The following is a 22,236-nucleotide window of genomic DNA, read 5'->3' on the forward strand; positions in this document are numbered from 1 at the left end:
TAGTCATCTATTCTGTTTCTGTGTTGCACAAACATTTGGAACTCCAAAATGTTAAAATACATTAAAAAGTTAGACTCCAATCCTGCAAATGCTTAAGTTAGCTTTTGAGGGTGGAAGCTGAAATGCTAGAGGAAGGGTACTTATGCAAATCCCATATTTCCCTACCTTTCTTGACATTATAAAACCTGTTCTACCCTTTGATTATATGTTGGAGAAAGTCTCTTAAAAATATGTATAAAGCCAGTATTGAACTGCACTCCATTTGACAGAAAGACCCAGCCTTTGGAAGCTTTTGAAAGGGTCATCTCTGCTCTTTGAATGAAAGGTAATCTAGTCCTGGGCGACATACATGTTTGAAGTCAATGAAGCGACAAAGGAATTAGGATTTAATCCAAACCCCAGTGAACTCGATGACAGCCTGTCCAATGATTTGAGGAAGCTTTGGTTTAGGCCCACTATGAACAGAAAAGGAGGTGGGAGTTTGAATTCAGGGACTGAGATTTAATGAGCCAGATTTCCCTCTAGTTGGATGGATCCCAGCCCAAGAAGAGTTGCAACACAGAAGTGCCATCAAACAGCTGTGCATGGTCAGGAAAAACAAATGTTTGAAAGTGGTGGCCAGAAATGGAAAATCAAGACAAGGTGGCATTCTAGCCGGGAATACGTGAGAGAGCAGGGAAATTCAGAGTTGTAAGTGGGAGAGGAAAGAAAAAAGGAAATTAAAAAATGGAGCAGAGGAGGATAGAGAGAAGAGCTACAAGGGGAAAACAAAGAAAGTGATGGAGAAAGAACAAATAGTCTGGAATCCCTTCATAATGATGCCATTTAGGCACCCACAATCGTTCATTGACTAGAGAGCTAAGAAGGTAGTTCCATTAGCTCGTCTCTAAAGATCTGAAATTAACTAGTGATAAAATGTACTGAGATATCAAGCTTGCTCTCCAAACTGCCTTATTTCAAAGTCATTTATACTTATCCTCCGTGACGTAGGGGCCTCCAGCACATCTTCAGAATAACTGTATCTGTGTGGAGCATGTGTATGTCACTGCATGGTGAAGAGAACATTACATATCCTCCTCAGGGCTGGTCTACACTACAGCAGGGATCGACGCTCTGAGGTCGATCCACCAGCGGTCGATTTAGCGGGTCTAGTAAAGACCCACCAAATCGACTGCAGATCGCTCTCCAGTCGACCCCTTTACTCTACCCCCAACAAGAGTAAGGTAAGTCAATGGGAGATTTTCTCCCATCAACCCCCCACGGTGTAGACCCCGTGGTAACTTGACCTAAGTTATGTCGACTCCAGCTACGTTATTCATGGAGTTACGTAGCGTAGGTCGACTTACCGCGGTAGTGTAGACATAGCCTCAGTGGGGTTAATACTGCTAGATAACGGCTGTTTAAACAGCACTATAAGACAGAATTCAGCAGCCATTCAGTTCAATCCCAAGCATGTATTCCAAATTTAAATGAGGCAGTTGAATAACCCTCCGGTTTTAGTGCATCGCAACATTCATGATGGGATGGCCAAGTAAAGGATAATGTTTCATATATTTCTTTTTTAAAAGAATAAAGGCTTTAGCAGACAATTATGTTAATTATCATAGAATTATAATATAGGAATATCTATTATAATCTAATCATCAAACCACTCTCTAAAGTGCCATCATAATTGTACAGGTCATTTTTCAATGTAACACTTGTCTATGCAAAAGAGCTTTCATGAGGGCCTGGCCGAAATTGTGGAACAAACTTCCACAGGAACTAAGGGCATATCTGCTTTGGGAAATGGACAGGCAGAAATGTGCCAGTATAATTATACTGTTATAACTTGCTGGTATAACTGTCCATGTGGATGCTCTCTTCAAGATTTAGTGTCTTTTTTGTTGTTGATTTTATGTCTCATTGGAATTGGTTTAAACTAAACCAAAAAAAAAGGCACTCAATCCCCAAAGAGAGCATCCACACAGGTAGGTGTACAGCAGAGCTTAGCAATATAATTATACCAGCATAGCTGTGCTGGTAAATTTCCCTAATAACCATCAAAGACCTCACCACGTTCCACTCCAAGTGTAAGGTGCATATCTTCAACCTGTCTTCTCTGGTGTGCACGTTTAAAAAAAAATAACCGAAAAACAAAACCCAGCCAAAACAAACATTTAACCGCACACACAATTCTTCCCCAGGGGCGAGGATGAGAATGAACCACACGACAAATGTTAGTCATGTCACTTAATGCCCTACTGGAAGACACTCAGCTACTACAGTAGGATGGGATAGGAACCAATATATACATATACAATAGAATTTACATACATTTTAATTTACAAGGCATAATTATGTAGGGCACAAAACTCTCATCTGCATTTTGAAGAAAGTAAGAGCATACGATCAACTATTCTACATAATTCGTTAGTCTCTTCATTTCCAGAGTACTTTTCCTAAGGGCCTGCAGCTTTCTTATCAAGGTGATTCAAGATGCCTTTAACATGTAGCGGATTTTATTTGCACTCAGCGATTTAGAGCACATCGGGGATGGGAGTCCCTTTAGAAAAAATCCTCTTTATTTCATTGCTTTGTGGGGGTTTTAAGAGACATTTTGATAGTTTAATTTTGCCCTGCAACCTAGAGGACACAACAGGTGCAAATAGGAATAAATTAAGAATGAAAAGAAGTGATGAGCAATTTGCATTGTAGCCCCCTAGCTCACAACTTAGAGAAAATAAAGTTAAGGTCTGTGCACTAGTTATACACAGCCGGATGCTGGGCTTGGTTAACTGTGTTACCTGGCATTCAGTATGCATCACACACCATCTACAGGCTGGCCGAGCAACATTCCTTTCTATGTGCTAAAAATGTCAGCATCCTCTCCTCCTTTTTAAATTCCACAGGAGAAATGGGGGCAGGGGGGTGAGGGGAAGAGAGAACATGCAAGTGTACTCATAGCGGTGTTCAGTTAGCCATTGTGTCTGAGGGTAACTCACAAAATTGTATGGTTTTGGTTGCATAGTGGAGAGCTATTCCACTCTCTTGTTGGCGGAGAGCAGTGCCCACTGCTTCAGCAGATCACATAAATGGCCTGTTGCCAGGAAACAAAGCTGCAGCAAAACGTACAGAGACACAGGAAGAGGAAGGGGCTTCCATCAGTGAGCCTTCCGGATCCCTAGTTTGACTCCCACAAAGGTCAGAGTCTGCTTACGCAATCAATTTTGACATATCATGTGCATCTTATCTCCCTCTCTGAATCTGGCGGATGTTCAATATGTCACAGTGACTGAAATAGCTCTTCTTTTCAAGTAGTCTAGCATGCCTTTTAGTTACATTCCTCTCCAACCTCAATACTCCCACTTCAGTTGTTGTTCCTGTATTGGAAGTGGTCTGTAGTGGTTAGAACGGGATGAGGAATCAGAGCTTTTAAGTTCCAGTCCAGCCGCTGACTTTCAGTACCAGAGTCACCCAACCCTCCCACTGTACCTCAGTTTACCCATCCATAAGCTGGGTATAGCACTGACCTGTGAGATTTTAATAGTATTTAGGGCCAAATTGAACCACTTAGACACAGGTATGTACTGAAGGGGAAGTGCTGTGGCATGCCACCTCAGGGGAGTTCAGGGAAGGATTGTGCTTCAGGGGCATACAGTCCCTCCCCACGCAGCCTGGTGCACAGGAGGATGGTATAGGCTGCACCAGCTTTCCTGATAGTCCCACCTTCTCTCTTCAGTGCTCCCAGTCTGCTTTTCAGGCTGGTAGGAGGGCAAGGCCATGGAGTAAGAAGCACACTCAGGGACCATACTCAGCCCCGTGGCATCTCTAACCTGTGCTGGGGCTTAGAGTCACACAGAGCCACTCTGAGAATGCGGGAACTGTAACCAGCTATAAGCGTTAATACCTTACACAGCTCCCTGGTGCAGCTGTGGAAGCTCAGTGCAGCAGAGAATCCAGTCTTCTCTCCAGGCCTTCCCTTTCAGTTTGCCTGACAAACACTTATCTGACTAGGGCCCAGATTCTCTCTTGACTTTGGATCTCGCTGTGCCACATCAGTAGTGCAAAGCAGCTCTGAAGAGGTGCATATAAGGGGAGACCCTCTGTAGGCATAGAGCCAGCATGTGACCCAGGAGAAAGGGGGGCTCCCTGGACTCCAGCAAGGCCCAGCTGCTGTCTTTGGCCGTTGGCATAGTTTAAAGAACCCTATATGTTGCTCTGGCCTGTAGATGGAGGCTAGACCAGACCAGTGCTGAGCTGACTGAGGATAGGAGTGCAAAGGAGGCAACACGCTACCTTTGTGTACATGCCCTCTTAGTGGTACGTTCCTCTCTCTTATGACCAAGGATCTGGGCCTATGTGACTAGTTCTTTATGCAAGCCTGTTTGCAAGGGTTTTCATTGAGAGGGAACCTTAGACACAGAACATATTTTTCAGCTTATTAACGGTCCTTGTTTCCAAGGAGTCACCACAGGAACCTTTGTCCGTATTTATGATTCGATCTTGTGCTAGATGTTCTCTCAGTGAAAAATATGACTCACTCATTTTCTCTAAAGGGAAGTTTACTTAGCCTTGTACACAATGTTGGTGCTCAACAAATAATAAACTAATGAATATATTTCCCTTCTTTATGATCATTCTGAGTCACTCGGCTTGCACCTGTCTCGAATGGACAAATTTGGCTTTTTGTTTGATTGCAAAAATAATAGTCTCTCTCCTTATTAATTTAATCCACAAAATATTAGAGAATAAACTGGCATATAAACACCTAAAAATGACTTCTCTGTCAATAGCCAGGTATCCAAAAAGCAATGGCAAGAGAGCACCCATTCACTGTCCATCTCTAAAATCCCCTTCTGAAAATTAAAAGTCTGCTCAGCTCTTCTCATCCGAACTGCTCAAAGAGAGAGAGCACACAATACATAGCACCGTTGAGAAGTTTTAGAAATGAAAGGGCTCTTTTGGGATATGCAGTTAGCTAGGGAACAACTGGTAGCCTTTTCACAACCTAAGGTGCAGTTCAGACCAGTAAGGCTTTGTGTCACTCCCTGCTCTGTAACACTGGCTGCTTTAACTGCTCTGCTGCTCTGGCTCACAGCCTGGACACCAGCAGACAACCGTGCAGTATCCGGAGTGTCTGTGTGCTGTACAACCCGGATTCAGTACACTGAACTCAGCAGCCTGCCTACAACACAACAGCTCTACACTGGTTTCCACCAGCTTTGGTTACACCTAGCAAGATGACCCCAAAACCCCCAGTCCCAAATTTTCCCCAAAACCTGTGTGATCTGCAACATCCAGCCCTTTCCTGGACCATTCAGAGAAATAATATGGTTTGTTTGCTCTGTTAAAGAGATAATACTCAGCAGCTTGCCACATTCACTGGAGTTAACAATTACCTCCATTCAAACACAGCACTGGGTTGGTTTAGCCTAAAAGTAAACCAAGTTGATTATCAAAAGAACATAGGTTATGTGATGCAAAGTAAAAGAAATAAAGTTAGAGAGGGTTACAAACAAACAAAAAGTAAAAATGCGCTTTCTAATGGCTAAGATTTAACTCAGTAAGTTACTGTCTTGGTTCAAGGTTGATTTCTTATGAATCTTTTGTTCCAGAACACTTCAACCCCATTGGTTAAAGAGCCCATCTTTCCCAGCTTGCAAGAGCTCTGGCCCCTTGTTCAGTGATGGATGCCAGGATGGCTTATTCTCTTTCCTTAAAACTTCCCAAACCTCACGGTTTTGTCCAGACGCTCGGGATGACCTTGTGCTGTTCTTCCCTTCCTGTAGACTTCCCATCCTCCATGTTTTGGGTCACAGTTTGGTTAAATTTCATTGGAGACATGTAGATAGACAAGAGGGAAGGCAGCTGAGAGAAAACCTGTCTCGCTCTGTGTTTGGGCACAGACTTTAAAGCTTAATATCATTAATTATCCACATTTCCTCATATAGTATTAATACATATATTTCACAATGATATTGATCACCAGTGTGTCATTAGCTTCCAGAAAAGACCTTACTTGATCCACTTTTACAATACAGTAATATTGTATACAATCAGTTGATTTAGTTATTTATTTGAAGTTTTTAGCCCCACTCCCACCCCAAGGCAGTCTCCCACACATGCAAGGTTGATGGCTTAGTTTCTGTTTTATGTAAATGTGCCTTCATTATCTGTGCCTGAGGACAATAGAATACACATTTTCTTTGTCTAAGACAGACTGGGCTTATGCACTGCTTGCCAAACACATTTCAAGAACATAATTCTAGCACATACTTGTAACTCTTTGTACGTACCCTGTACTTACATCATGGAAGAATATTAATGATCAGGGAGTTGTTAGTTTTCCAGTGGTATCTTACATGACACCATTTAGCTACAGATTATGACAACAGTGTGTTACGTGTAGTGAGTATGTCAGTCCTGACACAAGCTGCTGATACAGAGTAGTGAACCTCAGGTAGGTCTGTGTGTCACCACCCTATCCATGAACAGAATGGCCCAAAGAGAGATATTGGTACAATTATTTTATTATTACAGGCATTTAGATGGAACCCATCCCTGTGGTATCCAAGGGCTTTATAAAGCTTAATTTGACACCTGCAGCTGCACCTGCTTGCAGCTTTACCAGTCAGCTACGAATCCAGGATTTCATCCTTTTAGATGTCCTGGCCAAATAGGTGCATCTTGCCAAATAGGTACCCTTCCAAAAGCTAGGTGGGCTCAGTAATGTCCACAAGGAGTGAATATCAGATAGGAAGACCCAGTATCAAGCTTTACCATCAGCACCTGCAAGCATCTCACCTTGTGGTAGGGTCCAATTCTCTGCTGGGGTTAATGGGCTCAGCTCTCTCAACTTAAGTGGTGCGTTGTCCACTTACTCCAGCAGAAAATGTTCTGGATGAGCACAGATCACAAAGTGGATGGGAGGCAGTTCTTGAGATGACATATGTAAAACTCTAAATTAACTTTAAGTCTCTCTCTCAGCCTAACTAGTACCTTGAATTTCACCCAACAGTCATTTGGCTCCAGTGCAGCCTAAAAATATAATGCTTCAGCCTTCAGTAATAGAAGAGCTTAGGGCATACGTGCCCATATCGTTATAGGTTTAGTGCTGGCAGTATTGTTAGCACAGCACAAAATGAAGTTAAGGACAGTCCCTGCCCCAAAACATTTACAGTCTAAAAGACAGATATATTGATCAAACAAGCTGCGTTGAGAGAGCCAGGGGAGGAGAGTTAATTGAAATTTTATTTCACAAATGGGTAAATTGAGACACCAGCAGATTAAACGCCTTGTCCAAAGCTGCACAGTGGCTGAGTGGTAAAGTCGTAAATGGAATCTGTAAGTCCAGACCCCAATCTCCCTTACCTTGTGAACTGTAAGGAATATGCAGTATTGTTATAGCCTGTCGGTCTCAGGATATTAGAGAGATAAGGTGGGGGAGGTAATAAAAGATATGGTCCAATAAAATATATTACCTCCCCCACCTTGGCTCTCTGTATGGAATATGGCATCTGATGCAAGATGACAACATTTTCACCTTGTTCAGGGAAAGTAAAAAACACACTGCCCTTCAGAAAGGGTCTTCGGGTATGATTTTATTCAGTGTTCCAAAAAAAAAAAAAAAAAAACCACACACACACAAACCTTTGAAGTTCACAGACATCACTCATTAAAATATTATTGTGCCTGTTTGTTTGGTTTCCCTCTTGCCAGACAAATGAAGAGACCACAAAGTCAAATCAATGGGAAGCACCTCTCAGCCCTGCCAAGGCCTACTGAAGTCTGTGCAAAGACTCCCAGTGTCTTCAATGAGCTTTGCATCAGGCCCGTATGTATTGGAAAAAATACTCCTGAACAGCATAGCTTGATGGCAGGGGCATCTGTAAATACTGCAGTGTGAATTCTGTATTTGAGAGCATGGAAATGAGGGTCTGTAACATTGTTCATAAACACATTACAGAATAAAAACCTAATTCATAGTATTGCATCATTTAAAAGTGATTAAAATGAGGAAATCTTAACATTGTGGGGTTTCCCCCCTCTTCTCTTAGCTATGGACCAAGGAGTATGCTCTGTCTGCTGTGATGCAAAAACACCTGTCTGAGAAACATGAGAAGATTATCCAAGGTGTTTTAAGCCGATTAGGTGGCCTCAGTGAGGAGTGAGTATGGTCTTATCACTTTTAAGCAATGCTGTAAAACTGCAGGTGTAATGAAAAATTCTAGGATAATCCAGGCTTGGGTGGGGAGTGATGAAGAGAGACTCTTCAATTATTCATACAGAGAGAGAATTACCATAGGTTTTTAATTGAATGAGCATTAATTTTTCCACTAGCTAAAACTGCAAAAATCCTATGATAAGGAAAAGCAGACAGCCTCACTGTGTAATATTAATACTTACTAGTGATCATGATGGGTTACACGTGGATCTTTCTTCCTGGTAGGACAATCTGTGGTTTGTCAAAGGGTTTGTTCTCAGTACATTTAGTCTTTTTTCTGAATCACCCCTAACTTTGCACTCATAAATTTGCCTGCTACCTAGGAACTTGATTTCTCTGTCTCACTTTGTAGCAGGCCAGGGTCCCTGCTATACACTAACCATAGCCTCCCACAAGATGAAGTGCTCAGTTCACTGGTCTTCTCTCTTGACCTTTAATCCTTTCTGCTTTTAATCCGATACACAACTGTACATACCTGTTGATACCACTTACTTCTTCCTGCCCACTCTCTCTTCCTGTCTTAATGAAGAAAACTACAACTTCCATCTCCTCTATTTCAGCTAAATGTCTCTACAGTTCCTTTGGGCAGGAGTAGCTTTCTCAATCAACACAACTCCATGTCTTCTGTCTGTCTTTTTTCATTAAGTCACCAAGTGTCTTCATTGGACCATGACTTTGACATTGTCTGCTACTCTGAAATCTTTCTCCTAGAGTATGCATGCAGATCTACCTATCACTGTCTCTGCAATATGCCACTGTATACCACAGTCTTGACACCACCTTTTGCATAAGTCCTTAGTATTCCTTTATTTCCTCTGACTATTCAGTTCTTCTCCATGACTTCCATGTCCTGAATCTCCATTATGTTCAGAAAGCTGATGCCACCCTTCTAACACACACTGTAGCTGCATGCCTACCTTGCCCCACATCCTCAGACAGTTCCCTTAGCTCCCCATCCATGTCAGGGGGTGGCTCAAAATTGCCCTCTATTTCTTAAAATGCACCATGAACTTCCTCGCTCCCCTCCACTCGACTAGCACTTGTCTCATCTCTGTCCCACCACACAGTACCATCACTGCTGGTGGCAAAAGAGTGCGCTGCAGCTCCTGAAATTTGGAATAACCTTCCCGTATATCCAGCTACATGCACTTTCCATCTCATTTCAAATGAAGAGATCTTTTACTCCATTATATAGGCTTCTTAATTTCTTTGCCTCCTCTCCTTTTATTTTTTTCTTTTTACTTTGTCACTACAAAATTGGAAAATTGTCATAGTGACACCTGTACTGTATAACTCTGTAAAGCATTTTGGGAATATCATTTGTATGACAGACCCTGCATTGTATTTGTTGCAACTCTTTCATCTATGAGTCACGACCATCATTGTTGAACATAAATATGCAAAATAAAGTAGTTTGGTTGATAAATGGAGATTAAAAAGCCATGATCCCTTTCACAGGTCTGCTAAATACATATTTCGGAAAAACAGGCTCTTGCTGTGTTCAGTTCTCAGAAGGTTAGCTGTCCGAAACGTTGCTATGGCTACTCTGACTCACATGAAAATGTCCCAGAAGAAAAGCTTGCTTCAGAAGCTAAGAGAACAACATACTCTGCAAAAGAGTTCCTCACACTGTCAAGATGAACACCAGTGGCAACTACAGAATGCAATGGTATTTATAGTTTACTGATCATTTTCGCCAGAGTTCTTGCCTTGTATAATGTCTGGCATTGAAAGCAGTCTTAGGAGTCCCAAAAAATTAAAGAATGACAAGGAAAAGAATGACAAGGAAAAGAAAAGAAATAACCTCTATTCAAAAATTTACCCATCATTGACATGTAAAGTGCCTTAGCACAAGTATCATCATTTCAATAGAAAATTATGGTTTCCTGCAGCCTTAGGTTTACAAAGGACATCACTCCTCCTTTAACTGTAAGGCTACTTTAGCAAGAATAACAAAGATTTTTGTTTTTAATTTGATATGAAAGCAACAGTTGAAACATACAGTGCTAGCATGTAAAGGAAACAAGCCCATGCAACAAGATGAGAGAAATTCCCACCAGAGCAGCGAGTAATCGTGCACTGTAAAGGCCCTTTGTTGGGGTAAAGGGTTCTTATGTCTCTCAACCAACACAGAACAAAAATATGTTCTGTGTTGGTTGTTCACATCCACTCAAGAGGCTGGCCATCTTCTCTTTTTCCTTCCCTAACTCAGCAACATCCTCTAGAAATACATAAAATAGATCAACTAGAGTTGATGGGAGTTAAATATATTCATCTTGAGTGTCTGCTTCCAGGAAAGAAGTATAGTTTGTATCTGCATGACCTTTCTGGAAGGTTAATCTTCAGTTCAGTTAGTTCTTATGTATACTTATTATAGATTTCAAATATCAACACTCCCATCAGGCACTCAGGTTAGTCCCCAACCCAGCCAACACTGCTGGATATAGAAGGTTGAATTTCCTATGAAACACAATGTAGCTGTATGACCTATGGAGAGTGCCTTCAGAAGCTAACTTCAGCTGTAGCAGATGAGTAGCTTCTGTGCAACTCAACCCTGGTTTTTCTTCAATTGCCTGCCTATTGTTTGACTCTTATCTTTCATTCCAGGCCTTAAGTAGGAGGGTCGGCAACTCTGTCTGCAACTAGATCCCAGCATAATTAGGATACCCATTTGGTATGGCTTTGTCCATCAAAGTATTCCCTACTGAATGGAAGAGTCTTGAGTATTATAAATAATGCCTCAGATTAAAGATGAAAAAACAAACACATTTTTACCACATTCCTTCCATTTAACCTACCTCCCACTCGATACCCACATGGACACTGATCTGCAGCAGAGACTATGTTCCTCAGCAAGATAGATCTGGATAGATCAGATGCAGGGCATAAGGAGTGTTTTTTCATCCTTCCCCTCTTGTACTGCTCTGCAGAGGCCAGCCACAAACTGGCCCTCTAAAGAGGTGCCAAGAACAGCACCTTATGGTTCCCCCTGCCACAGGAGAAAGGGGAAGGAGCTGACTAGCAAAAGACAAAATCCAATAATGTTAAATGGGATCCTCCAAAACCAGAATCCAGAGCCCTTACATGAGCAAGGATGGGAGGGGATAACTTAAATTGTCTGACTGAGAGTCTGTAAATTGTTTACTTTTACAGTATTTTTTAAAACTCATTTAAATTTGAGCATATGCCATTTTAGATGTGCTGCCAGACAGCATAATGGGGGCAATGAATCTTCTAATTTAGTATAAAAATGTAAATGTCATTCAGGAAAACAGCAACACAAACCCAAAGTTCAACTATGATGAGATGACATTTGTGCCTTGTAAAAAAAAAAAAAAAAAAAAAAAAAAAAAAAACTAAAAAAAAAAATTCTTGTTGGCTTAAAAAAAAAAAGAATCAGAAACATCTGCCTGAATTATAAATAAAGATGTGTCAAAACAGTCCAGCATTAACATGGGCACCCTCACCTTGCAAAATACCTGTGGGTAGTTATAGTGCTACTCTCATTTCTTACTTTCCGTGAGGAATGTAGTTACTTGGCGCAGCTGCCAGATTAATTTTATTTTGTGGGAAGCTTAACCTCAAAATAAAAAGAGAAAGAAAAGCCTGTCCCACATTTCATTCTAAATAATATTTATTTGAAATGCAGTTTTTATGAACACTCTCTTCAATCTTGTTCCTGTTTTATCCCATCCTGCTCCCCTACTTACATTAGTGTCAGGTTTCAGAGCAGTGTCCGGGTTAGTTTGTATCAGCAAAAACTACGAGGAGTCCTTGTGGCACCTTAGGGTATGTCTACACTTACCGGAGGGTCCGGCGGCAGGCAATCGATGTTCTGGGATCGATTTATCGCGTCTGGTTTAAATGCGATAAATCGATCCCGGATCGATCCCGGAAGTGCTCGCCGTCGACGCTGGTACTCCAGTTCGGTGAGAGGAGTACGCGGCATCGATGGGGGAGCCTTCCTGCCGCGTCTGGACCCGCGGTAAGTTCGGACTAAGGTACTTCGAATTCAGCTACGTTATTAACGTAGCTGAATTTGCGTACCTTAGTCCGAAGTGGGGGCTTAGTGGAGACCAGGCCTGTGAGACTAAAATTTATTTGGGCATAAGCTTTTGTGGGCTAAAACCCACGGATGAAGTGGGTTTTAGCCCACAAAAGCTTATACCCCAAAAAATTTTAGTCTCTAAGGTGCCACAAGGACTCCTCGTAGTTTTTTCATATTAGTGTGACATTTTGACTTGAAAGGACAAGATGTGTCACAGCATAAAGACTCAATCCAAAGGATTTGAAATCTGCTGTAATCATGGGACTCATCTGAATAACCTGAGCCCTACATGACATATTGTTTTTAAACACTGAACTATTTCTCCTGGAAGCTGTCTGCTATAACAACAGTACCTTGCCCTTATTTAGCACTTTTCATCAGCAGATCTTCAAGCACTTTACAGAAGAGATCAGTATTAGGACTGGCTGGTAAACAATTCCATTTTGCAAAAAATTTCAAGGTTTCAAAATTTATTTTTGTTCCACTGCAGAACAAAAATTAGAGCTTCTGGAATTTTTCACAAAAAAACATGAGACAGAGACCAACCCCTCCCCACCACACACCTCCCCAGCCAGTAGCCTAGTAGTTAGAGCATTTATGTTGGATGTAGGAGACCAGCTTCAGCTCCCTGTTCTGCCAATTCAGAGTGGGTTGGTTTCTCTCTCTCTCTCCCTACCTTCAGAAATTCCAGCCTGGAGCTGAGAAACTTCCTGATGAAATTTTCATTGAAACCATCACATTTGCACAAAACATTTCAGTTTTGGCAAAACAACAGTTTTCAATAGAAAAGTCTTGCTGAAATTTTTTCAACCAGCTATAGTCAGTATCATTATCTCCATTTTACAGATGGAAAAACTGAGGCACAGAAGTGAAGAGACTTGCCCAAGGTCCCTCAGCAGTGAGCTATGCCATGTTATTTATGTGTTAGCTTTCTGTACGCTCACAGGTGGGTAGCACAGAGAATTTGCTTCAGAAATGTGGTCTTTTCAGTTCTTCCCATTTGGAGGGACTTCTTGGGATTCAACAAATCCCTAGTTTGCTGTGTGCAAGCAGCACCTGACCAGCTTCTGCCATCACTAATAGGTATCAATTAAGTAAATAGCATTTATAGCAGACAGAGTCAAGGGATATAGAAATAATTGCAGTGCCTGGAATATGTTCCTGTCTACAAAGTCTTTTTACCTTACTTATTCTCTCTGGCTTTTACTGAATATATGTTTAAAGTGTGCCTCATTTCCCCCCTCTCTCTGCCTGCTAGAGAAAACAGGTGTTTTGCATTAGTATTATCTTCTAAGACCTTACAATATACTGCCCTCATCACCATCTTATCTGAGTGCCTGAGCATAGTTCTTACTTAGTGCCTTGAACTTCAAAGGATCTCAAAGTAGTTTTTCCACTTTCCATATAAGAATTGCTTCATTCAAAATGCAGCTGCCTCTGGGGTGAAACACATCATCCATTTAACCGTGCCTAGCAAAACTGAACAACAGTTTAGGACAAAATGGAAAGAAAAATACAAAACAATTGAAACAGTGGTAAGCAATTGAAGTTACACAGATTGGAATAAAGCCAGGTCACTGAGGTTAACACACTAGCTGTTGAAAGCTTAGCTACCAGAAGTGGTCAATACCTCAATTTCAAATCTTATCTGAAAGAGGACACCTTCAGCAGCACACTACCCCCTAGTAGTACACATGATGAACATTCTAAATACACAACCACTCACCTATCTCTGGAGGGAGCCAGAAATAGGTACATATAGATGTAGTCAAAGACAGCCTTGTTGCAGGAGTGAAAGGAATTTCCTTTAAAAACCACACATACAATAGGCTCACACAACTTCAGTATAGCTATTAAGATAAACAGACTTATCCCAAGGATGTCTTTGTCTCCTAAAGAATCAAGGGTCTAATGCCCAGTTATTTGGCCATAAAGATATGTAGTGGAATGTTAGCTCTCTTATAGCTTTTATCTGATTACTAGGAATCTCACATTCTGGAAGAAGAGGAGAAGCTGGAGGAGGAAACTCAACAAACACGTTTGGAATTTCATCAGCAGTTAGTTGCAGAAATCCAAGAAGCTCTTCAGCTTGTGCAGCAGCACATGGAACAAGTGATTGGGCAGGCCTTGCTCCAGCATGCCCGGCAAGAAGCTGCTAAGCAAAGCTCTGAGGATGGAGAGGACTTCAAGGTATTTGATCAATCCCTAGCAGCCTTTTTAGGAAATACTTTCTGATAAAATGGAGGGACACTATAGTAATTTATTATCCAGCATAAGGAAGCATCACAAGCGGAAGAACTACAACCTGTTATATGATCTTACAAATGCTGTATAGAGATACAGAGCTCTTCTGCTGACTCATCCTGGCACCCAGACCAGGTATTAGGCCCAACTCAAAAGTATAAGAGAGTTGAGAGCTCTCTCCAAGACAGAGAGAATTAGTATGGTTAGGAGCATTTTGGGACCACTACCCATTTACAAGGAGTTGAAGGTTAATAAATACTATGAATTAACAAACAGAATTATTGCCAAGTCAAGACAAAAATTGGTTAACCCATATTACAGTATATAGCAAGATTGACAGCGATAAGAAGAGACGCTGCTTAATTTACTGTACCATGAAAAATGGGAGAGCTGTGTGTGCATTGTAGTTCATTGGCAGTCTAGGACGGAATGGGTCATGGAGACTGAACCCCTCCAGATGAGGATTGAAGCATATTAGTAGGGAAGCTTGCACTGTCACTATTGGTGTTGTACTGTTCTGTGGATAAACAGAGTACCCTATTTTCCAGATCATCAGTCTGGCACATTTCACAAGTACTAAATTCACAGACATGCACTTGCACACATGCACGCTCACCCTTAGAAGATTTCTGCATGTCTTCTAGTTTGCTTCTTAAGCAGACAGACATTTTAGTTCTTCCCCTTAATAAATTAATAGCTACTTGTACTGTGTATTGCAGGAGAGACTGATAGAAGCAGCTGTAGAGAGTGTATATGTGACCAGCAATGGTGTCAATAGACTGGTGCAATGCTACTACCAGCAAATAGAAAAAATCATGGACGGGCATGAAAACAGAAAACTTCAACAGCTGAAATCCTTTCAGGGTATGAAGAATAGCAGCAATTATGTGGTGTTAAACTTTACTTTTAACAAATGCTATTAATGTATGTGTGCATATGTGACAGGGCCCCTCCTTCGCTACCTAGTGAACCTCACTGCCTGGCCAGTTCAGGTGGTTCTGCAGTCACAAATGTATACTAGGCTGTTTAGTTATGTAAGAGGGCACACTTAGCAAAAGATAAACTATGCAACATAGGTTTGTAGCAAGGACAGACTTCTGTGCAGCCCACCCACGCTTCCTTGTCAGCCACCTTTGCTTCCTGTTTCCTCTCCTTATATTCTCCTCCCCCGCCGCGCACCCCCCACCCCCAATTACCTTGTTAACCCAGTGATTGCCACCCAGGTGCTCACAATCCCCTACCAGAAAGTATATAATTGCCCTCAGCTGGGCCTGCAGCCTTCCCCAGCCTGCAGCACCGTCAGTGGTCAGGGTGCTGCTGTTAGCACTCTGTCACCATGTATAAAGATCTTTAAACATAACAGAATGTAACAGTACTTCACAAAGTAAATTGAATTTGTAGATCTGATTGCACCTTCAAAAACAATACAATGTGCTGGAAGTATAATAATTATAGGCTTTGGTTTCCAAAATGTTACCAGTTCATCAAACTAAGACCTTGGCTGTACCAGACAATGACCACCACCTCCCATTCAGTTTTCTATGCTGAAGCATGTGATACAAGGGGTAGGAACGCCAATGCATTTTAGAGGCTGCATTGTTGAATGGGAGCCATGCAGTAAAGGGTCCCTGTATGTGTCATTCAGGGTCTCTCTTGAAGGCTTTGGCCCTGATTCAGCAGTGCATCCTTAGTTAGCTCTGAACTTAAAAACCTGCTTAAATCCCAGGGTCTTTGATGGGCCTAAGCAACTGGCTACAGTTAAGCATGTGCAAAAATATTTTCCTAACTAGAGTTGGATTTAAGCATATGACTAAATGCTTTGCTTAAGAAGGGCCTTGAATATCACTCATGACTGAGTGACAAAATATGGAGTGAGTTATGGCAGTTGCTCATTTAGAACATTTTGTTGTCTGTTTGGATAATATTAATGGTTCAACACATCAGTATTACTACTTACAAGCTGTGTGGGATTTAAATTTATAAGCAGCTGTTAAGAAGGCGGTTTTGCTCTTTGATTGAAGATCCACACTTAGGGGGAAAATACTGTCATTGCATTACTTGACTATAAACCTACTGGCATGATAGAGCAGAAATTTATTTATGTTGGTAATAAAAACAGGAGTTTATTAGACCCTCGATAATATGATCTAGACCTATGTGGCCCAAGACACACCCAGTGAAGAATCACAAATCAAACAAAAAGCAATCATGAATTACTAGAGTGAAAGAATATTGAAGACCCATGTGCCTTTACTGCTATTCATCTTAGGTTTTTAATAGCTATGAACCACTATTTCTCTCTTGTGATTCTTGTTTTTATTATGTTAAGAGACAGAATTGTATAGCACTTACATCTATCTTGTAACTCTTGCCACTAGCCATTAACCATAACCTGTCTGAGAAACTTCAAATTGGTGCATTTTCTTCAGATGCTGCCCTTTGACACGATGCTCGGGTTGAGCTAATCTACCAACCTTGCATATTACTTTAGCCACTCTTAGCCCATGACAGCTGCTTCTTGCTCCCTACCTCTTGTTTTGCTTTCTCCTTATCTTACTGTCTACTACAGGTCCAGCTGTTCCTGACGTACTGCTGGAAACAGCTGCCATCTCGTCCACTTGGAAGTCTGCCACACTATGTTCAGGAGAGGATTGGGCTTGTATCACGTGCTCCCCTGTACTTAGGAAAACAAGGAGCCTGCTGCAGTGGTTAGCACAAGTGGTGCCTGTACTCTTCATTAAAGCATAAGATTAATACAGGGGTAGGCAACCTATGGCACGCGCGCCGAAGGTGGCACGCGAGCTGATTTTCAGTGGTACTCACACTGTCCGGGTCCTGGCCACCGGAGCAAGAGGCTCTGCATTTTAATTTAATTTTAAATGAAGCTTCTTAAACATTTTAAAAACCTTATTTACTTTACATACAACAATAGTTTAGTTATATATTATAGACTTAGAGAAAGAGACCTTCTAAAACGTTAAAATATATTACTGGCACACAAAACCTTAAATTATAGTGAATAAATGAAGATTCGGCACACCACTTCTGAAAGGTTGCCGACCCCTGGATTAATAAAACTAAACAGGTTTAGAAACCTGGGACTACATCCATTCCTTGTGCAAATTTCATTGACTTCAGTGTAGTTAAACCCAGAATGGATTAGGCCCTTGAGTTTAGCCGAGCTTGTTCTTGCTTTCTTCGTCACACCCTCAAAAAGAAATCAAAATGGGTATGCCTTGAAAACTTCACAACCTAGTTGTTAGCATAAAGGACTTGTGGCTAGCAGAAGTCTAGACTGTAAGCTGGGCTGAGTTCTATGACCTGTCACTTGAATTTCCTGTACATCACTCAGTCTGCTGGAAAAAGTGGATAAAAATAATAATAGCCTGAAAATTACCACCTGCATCCGAGCCTTTCTGGAAAAGTGAATTACAAAAAGACTGGCCAATTTTTCAACTGATTATAAAACAAATTACAGTAGCATAAGTATACACAGCAGGTGTATGTAAGATGTACTTTACACACTAAAACAGCACTAACTTTGGAAAGACTGGGATTATATTGAATTGTGCTGATAAGAAAATTAAATTAATATATTGTCACAACTCAAAGTAAAAATATCACAGGATATGTTATTTTGAGCAGAAGATTTTACATAAATGTTATTTTAGCAGAAAGGACCGAAAATAACAGACTCAGAAAAAAACAAGAAGACAATGAACAAACATTGAAAGAAAAAATGAATCAAGGCACCCTGAACGCGTCATCTGCAGTCCATCAAAGGTGAGAGCAGGCAGGAATATTACTTATTCTTGATATTTAAATCTTGTGAGTTGTTTCAGTTTTGTGAACTGAGCTGTGATTAAATAACTTCAAATAACAGACCACAAAAACTTGACATTCGTTTGTGTTTTGCCTTTAAAGAAAAAGGAAAGTGTAGTCTCAATTTATATGTATCTGAGCTCAGAGAATTGCTCTGTCACTATTCAACATTTTGATGTTCATTAATCACAGTACATAAAGTAACACATAAGGCACTTGCTATCAGAACAGTTTTTTTTAAAAAAAAATTCAAGCCATGTACTAACTTTTAAAAGTTCTTTGAAGTAAATATGACATTGAGACTGCTGCTTTCAGATACATCATATTCTGTCTAATCTGGTTAAAACACTGAAAGTACTCTTGTTCACTTTTGAGTAAATGTATACTGTAATTAAGATAAAATTAAGGGATCATGAATAACCTTATTTAAAATGCAAAGAAGAATACAATTAGCATCCTGTGCTTTCAAAGATACTGTATTATATTTAGGGCTAAATCCTCCAAATGGATCCAGGCCTTAGAGTATTAGTGTAGTTAATGGATTCTTATTCAATCAAAATCAATAATTTGCTATGTATGATTTTACACAACTAAAATCCTGATCCCAAAAGCACTTACTAACGGATGTACTGTTTACTAGAGTAAAAGGTTCCATTTTGCATGTGTTTGCAGGACTGGGCCCTAAGTCATGAAGTTTGTGAGATATTTGTTTTTGTAATCTTTTCTTTTCTGTACTATCTTCAAAAAGACCTGACTTAGCATGTGGAGTGACACAGACTGTTTCATTTTGACACATCAGCCAGGTTAAGCATTTGTACAGATATTCTGCTACCTCTAACTCACAGGAAATCATTGCTCAAGTCCCTGCTCTTCATCCTCATTTGTAATATTACTCTTTAGAAAGGAATCCATGCAACTAAGGGTTGTAGGAAAGATCTCACTGTCCATCACTCTCCCCAGCGGCGGCTCCAGGCACCAGCACTCCAAGCGCGTGCCTGGGGCGGCAAGCCACGGGGGACGCCCTGCTGGTCCCTGCGAGGGCGGCAGTCAGGCAGCCTTCGGCGGCATGCCTGCAGGAGGTCCACCGGTCCTGCGGATACGGCGGCAATTCGGCGGCGGGTACGCCGAAGCCGCGGGACCGGCAGACCTCCCACAGGCATGCCGCCAAATCCACGGGACCAGGGACCTCCCGCAGGCAAGCCACCGAAGGCAGCCTGCCTGCCGTGCTTGGGGCGGCAAAAAAGCTAGAGCCGTCCCTGGCCTTCGTCACTGGTTTTAGACATGAAACAATTCACCTCATTTCAAGTGTAGCTGTTGCTTACTTCATTACTTTCTTCATCATATATTTCATATAAAATACAATGAAGTCAACCTTAGTACAAGCAGAAGTACATAGTGATGGAGAATGTAGTTTTTTGTTAATCCAAAGTAATATCTTAAAAATTAATCAATCATCAACACTTGCTCCACACTTGTCATTGTGATTTCTTCTAAGGCTAAATCCTGGTTCTAAGGAAATCAGTGGGAAAGCTCCTATTCATACAAATGGAAAAACTCCCATTGATTTCACTGGTGGTTGGTTCAGGGCCTCAATTCAGTTGTTTCATTCCATGCTCAAAGAGCAATTAGAAAAAGCCAACATTCCATAAGCATTCAACATTAAAATGGGCCTCGATCAGTTGGTGGTGTATAGATGTATTTGAGAATGCTCTAGGACAGTGTTTCTCTCAACCTTTTTGTGCCGGCGACCCCCTTTGGACTTAGAAAAACAATCATGACCCCTCCTCCTTTACTAAGGCTTGAAAAGGTAGGGAGCTGACGTGGCCCAAGCCCTGCCACGTGGGGGCTGGGACAGAAGCCACCCAAGCCCCACCTAAACCTGTCCCGCAACCCCCAGGTTGAGAAATACTGCTCTAGGAGATCAAAGGCACTAATAGTTCTCAGGAATCTCATGGGTGACTAATAATGCTAATATAATAACTGATTGGAGGAAAGAAGCATTTCAGATTCAGCCGAGTTACAGAAATTCTGGTTCTACTGTACTGATATTAATCTTTGGCCAGCAAACCAAGACACGCAAAGAATACATTTGCTAATACAAGCACTGTTTGGCTCAGTCTCAACTAAGCTGTGTAATACCAAGAGTGAAATTCCTAATTCTTTTCTCTTTTAGCTGTGCTTCCACAAGTAAGTCCTCTTGGCACATGGATGATACAGGGAAAGACAAAAGAGCTGATTTGAAAATACCATGCAGAATATAACATCATTTTTTATGTCAGCCTCTAACCGTAGAACATTACAAAAGAGGGCCTGACTCTTACCAAAAGACTATCCAAAGCCCCTGCAGTTTGGAGAGATACCAAAAAAGAAAAAGAAAAGGGAAAAAAACAAAAACAAAAAAAACCATATTCCATTTAGTGACTATGGAAGCTGTTAAAATTAATTGCTTTGGCAAAACTAATGGTTTTTTTATGTCTCTAAGGGGTGATTTTAATAGTCAGAGTTTCTTACTCTGTAAGAAACTTTCTAAATAGCACAAAAATAGATTTATTCTTTAGGTTAAACTCACTAAACCCTCTTGAACTAGCCTGCTTTCCTTTACCAGGATGTTGTTACAACAACAGAAATTCTTGGCTCAGTTTGATGTGCAGCAGCAGTTTCGTCTGGACTCCCTAAAACAGAAGATATTGGTACTGCATCATCTAGAAACACAGCTTGAAAATCAGCTAAAGGTAAATCAAGGTAAAATAAGTTGCAGGTATAGCTAGCTGAGGACCTGCTCCTGCTGCCATTGAAGTCAGTGGCAAAACTTCTGAGAGGCTCCGGGGGCTTTTTCCAAAGCCCGTTGAAGTCAACGGAAAAACGCCCCATTGACTTTAGTGGACTGTGAACCAGGCTCTATACATTTGCAAAAGCCTTTTCAAGAACAGACCAAATAATGTGTTAAGTCCCATCCTCCTAAAGGGTATTCCATTAGCACAGAGAAGAACATTTGGTGAGTGGTTTTTATTTTAATGTGCATTTTTCTCACCTCAAGTTTCCTCTAGAACCAGTTGTGAGCATGCCCACCCTATCAATGAGAGAACATTTCTGTCATTTGTGCATCACTTTCTCTTTGCTGAGCAAAAGCAGAGGACATAGCCTTCTTATTACTACTACTAGTACATACTTTGGTTCACAGATGTGACCCTGGTGACTGCCTTGCTCTTCACACTTCTAGACCCACCTATCCTCTCCATGAGTAGATTAGGATGGCCTGGAATCAAACTGTTTGAACTTTGTTAGCATTCTTCTCTTTTATAAAGTATCATAATATATCTTCCTTTGTGTTCAGCAAGCAGAACAGGATTTCATCACTGAGCTAGCTGCATTGGCCCGACTTCCCCTCACAGTGCGCAAGCAGCCTTTAAATAGGAGTGTACAATCAGGTTAGTATTGAGATGCTTGCTTGCTTGCCTGGTTTTTTTAAAGCTTCATGCATGGTAAGGGGTTTGCAAATTATACACACCCCTACTTTTCTTATAAAATTGGCTCTGAAAACAGGCAATATGTTTAGCCAATTAAGATTCCAATCCAGGCTGATATGGGGCCTCAGATTTACATGCCAGCACTTTTACCCATTTACCATCCCCAGATCAGTATACTCAGAGGGGAAATAGAGAGAAACGTATTTAAAAAATAAATGCTCTGGTGGACCTATCTGTTTAAATGGGTTGAACTATTTTTCTAACAGAGGGCCCTCCTAAGCTCTTTCAAACCCAAGACATTAGTTCGCTGGCTATACTCCTGTCTGACCACACTGGGAAGGATATTCTGAAAGGCATAAATGGCAGTGAGGCACCCATCTCGCACTGAAAGTCAGTGGGAATTGAGGACATAACTCCCGTTGGTACCTTTGAAAGCCTCCCCCTGAGTG

At 41.2% G+C, this 22,236-nt stretch overlaps 1 protein-coding gene across 2 annotated transcripts in view; it reads left to right on the forward strand.

Moving 5' to 3' along the window:
• Positions 1-22,236, forward strand: part of EVC (EvC ciliary complex subunit 1) — an 88,992-nt gene that overhangs the window by 64,265 nt on the left and 2,491 nt on the right. The window contains exons 13-19 of one of the 2 annotated variants that reach the window (XM_026648050.1): positions 8,040-8,149; positions 9,665-9,875; positions 14,238-14,444; positions 15,218-15,362; positions 18,170-18,281; positions 20,926-21,052; positions 21,655-21,748. In XM_026648050.1, coding sequence (XP_026503835.1) covers positions 8,040-8,149; positions 9,665-9,875; positions 14,238-14,444; positions 15,218-15,362; positions 18,170-18,281; positions 20,926-21,052; positions 21,655-21,748 — 1,006 coding nt within the window. The remainder of the gene's footprint in view (positions 1-8,039; positions 8,150-9,664; positions 9,876-14,237; positions 14,445-15,217; positions 15,363-18,169; positions 18,282-20,925; positions 21,053-21,654; positions 21,749-22,236) is intronic. The other variant, XM_026648051.1, reaches the window with a different exon arrangement.

This window comes from Terrapene carolina, unplaced genomic scaffold (assembly GCF_002925995.2).
Source record: "Terrapene carolina triunguis isolate 2854851 unplaced genomic scaffold, T_m_triunguis-2.0 Scaffold66, whole genome shotgun sequence".
NCBI classification, from domain to species: domain Eukaryota; kingdom Metazoa; phylum Chordata; order Testudines; family Emydidae; genus Terrapene; species Terrapene triunguis.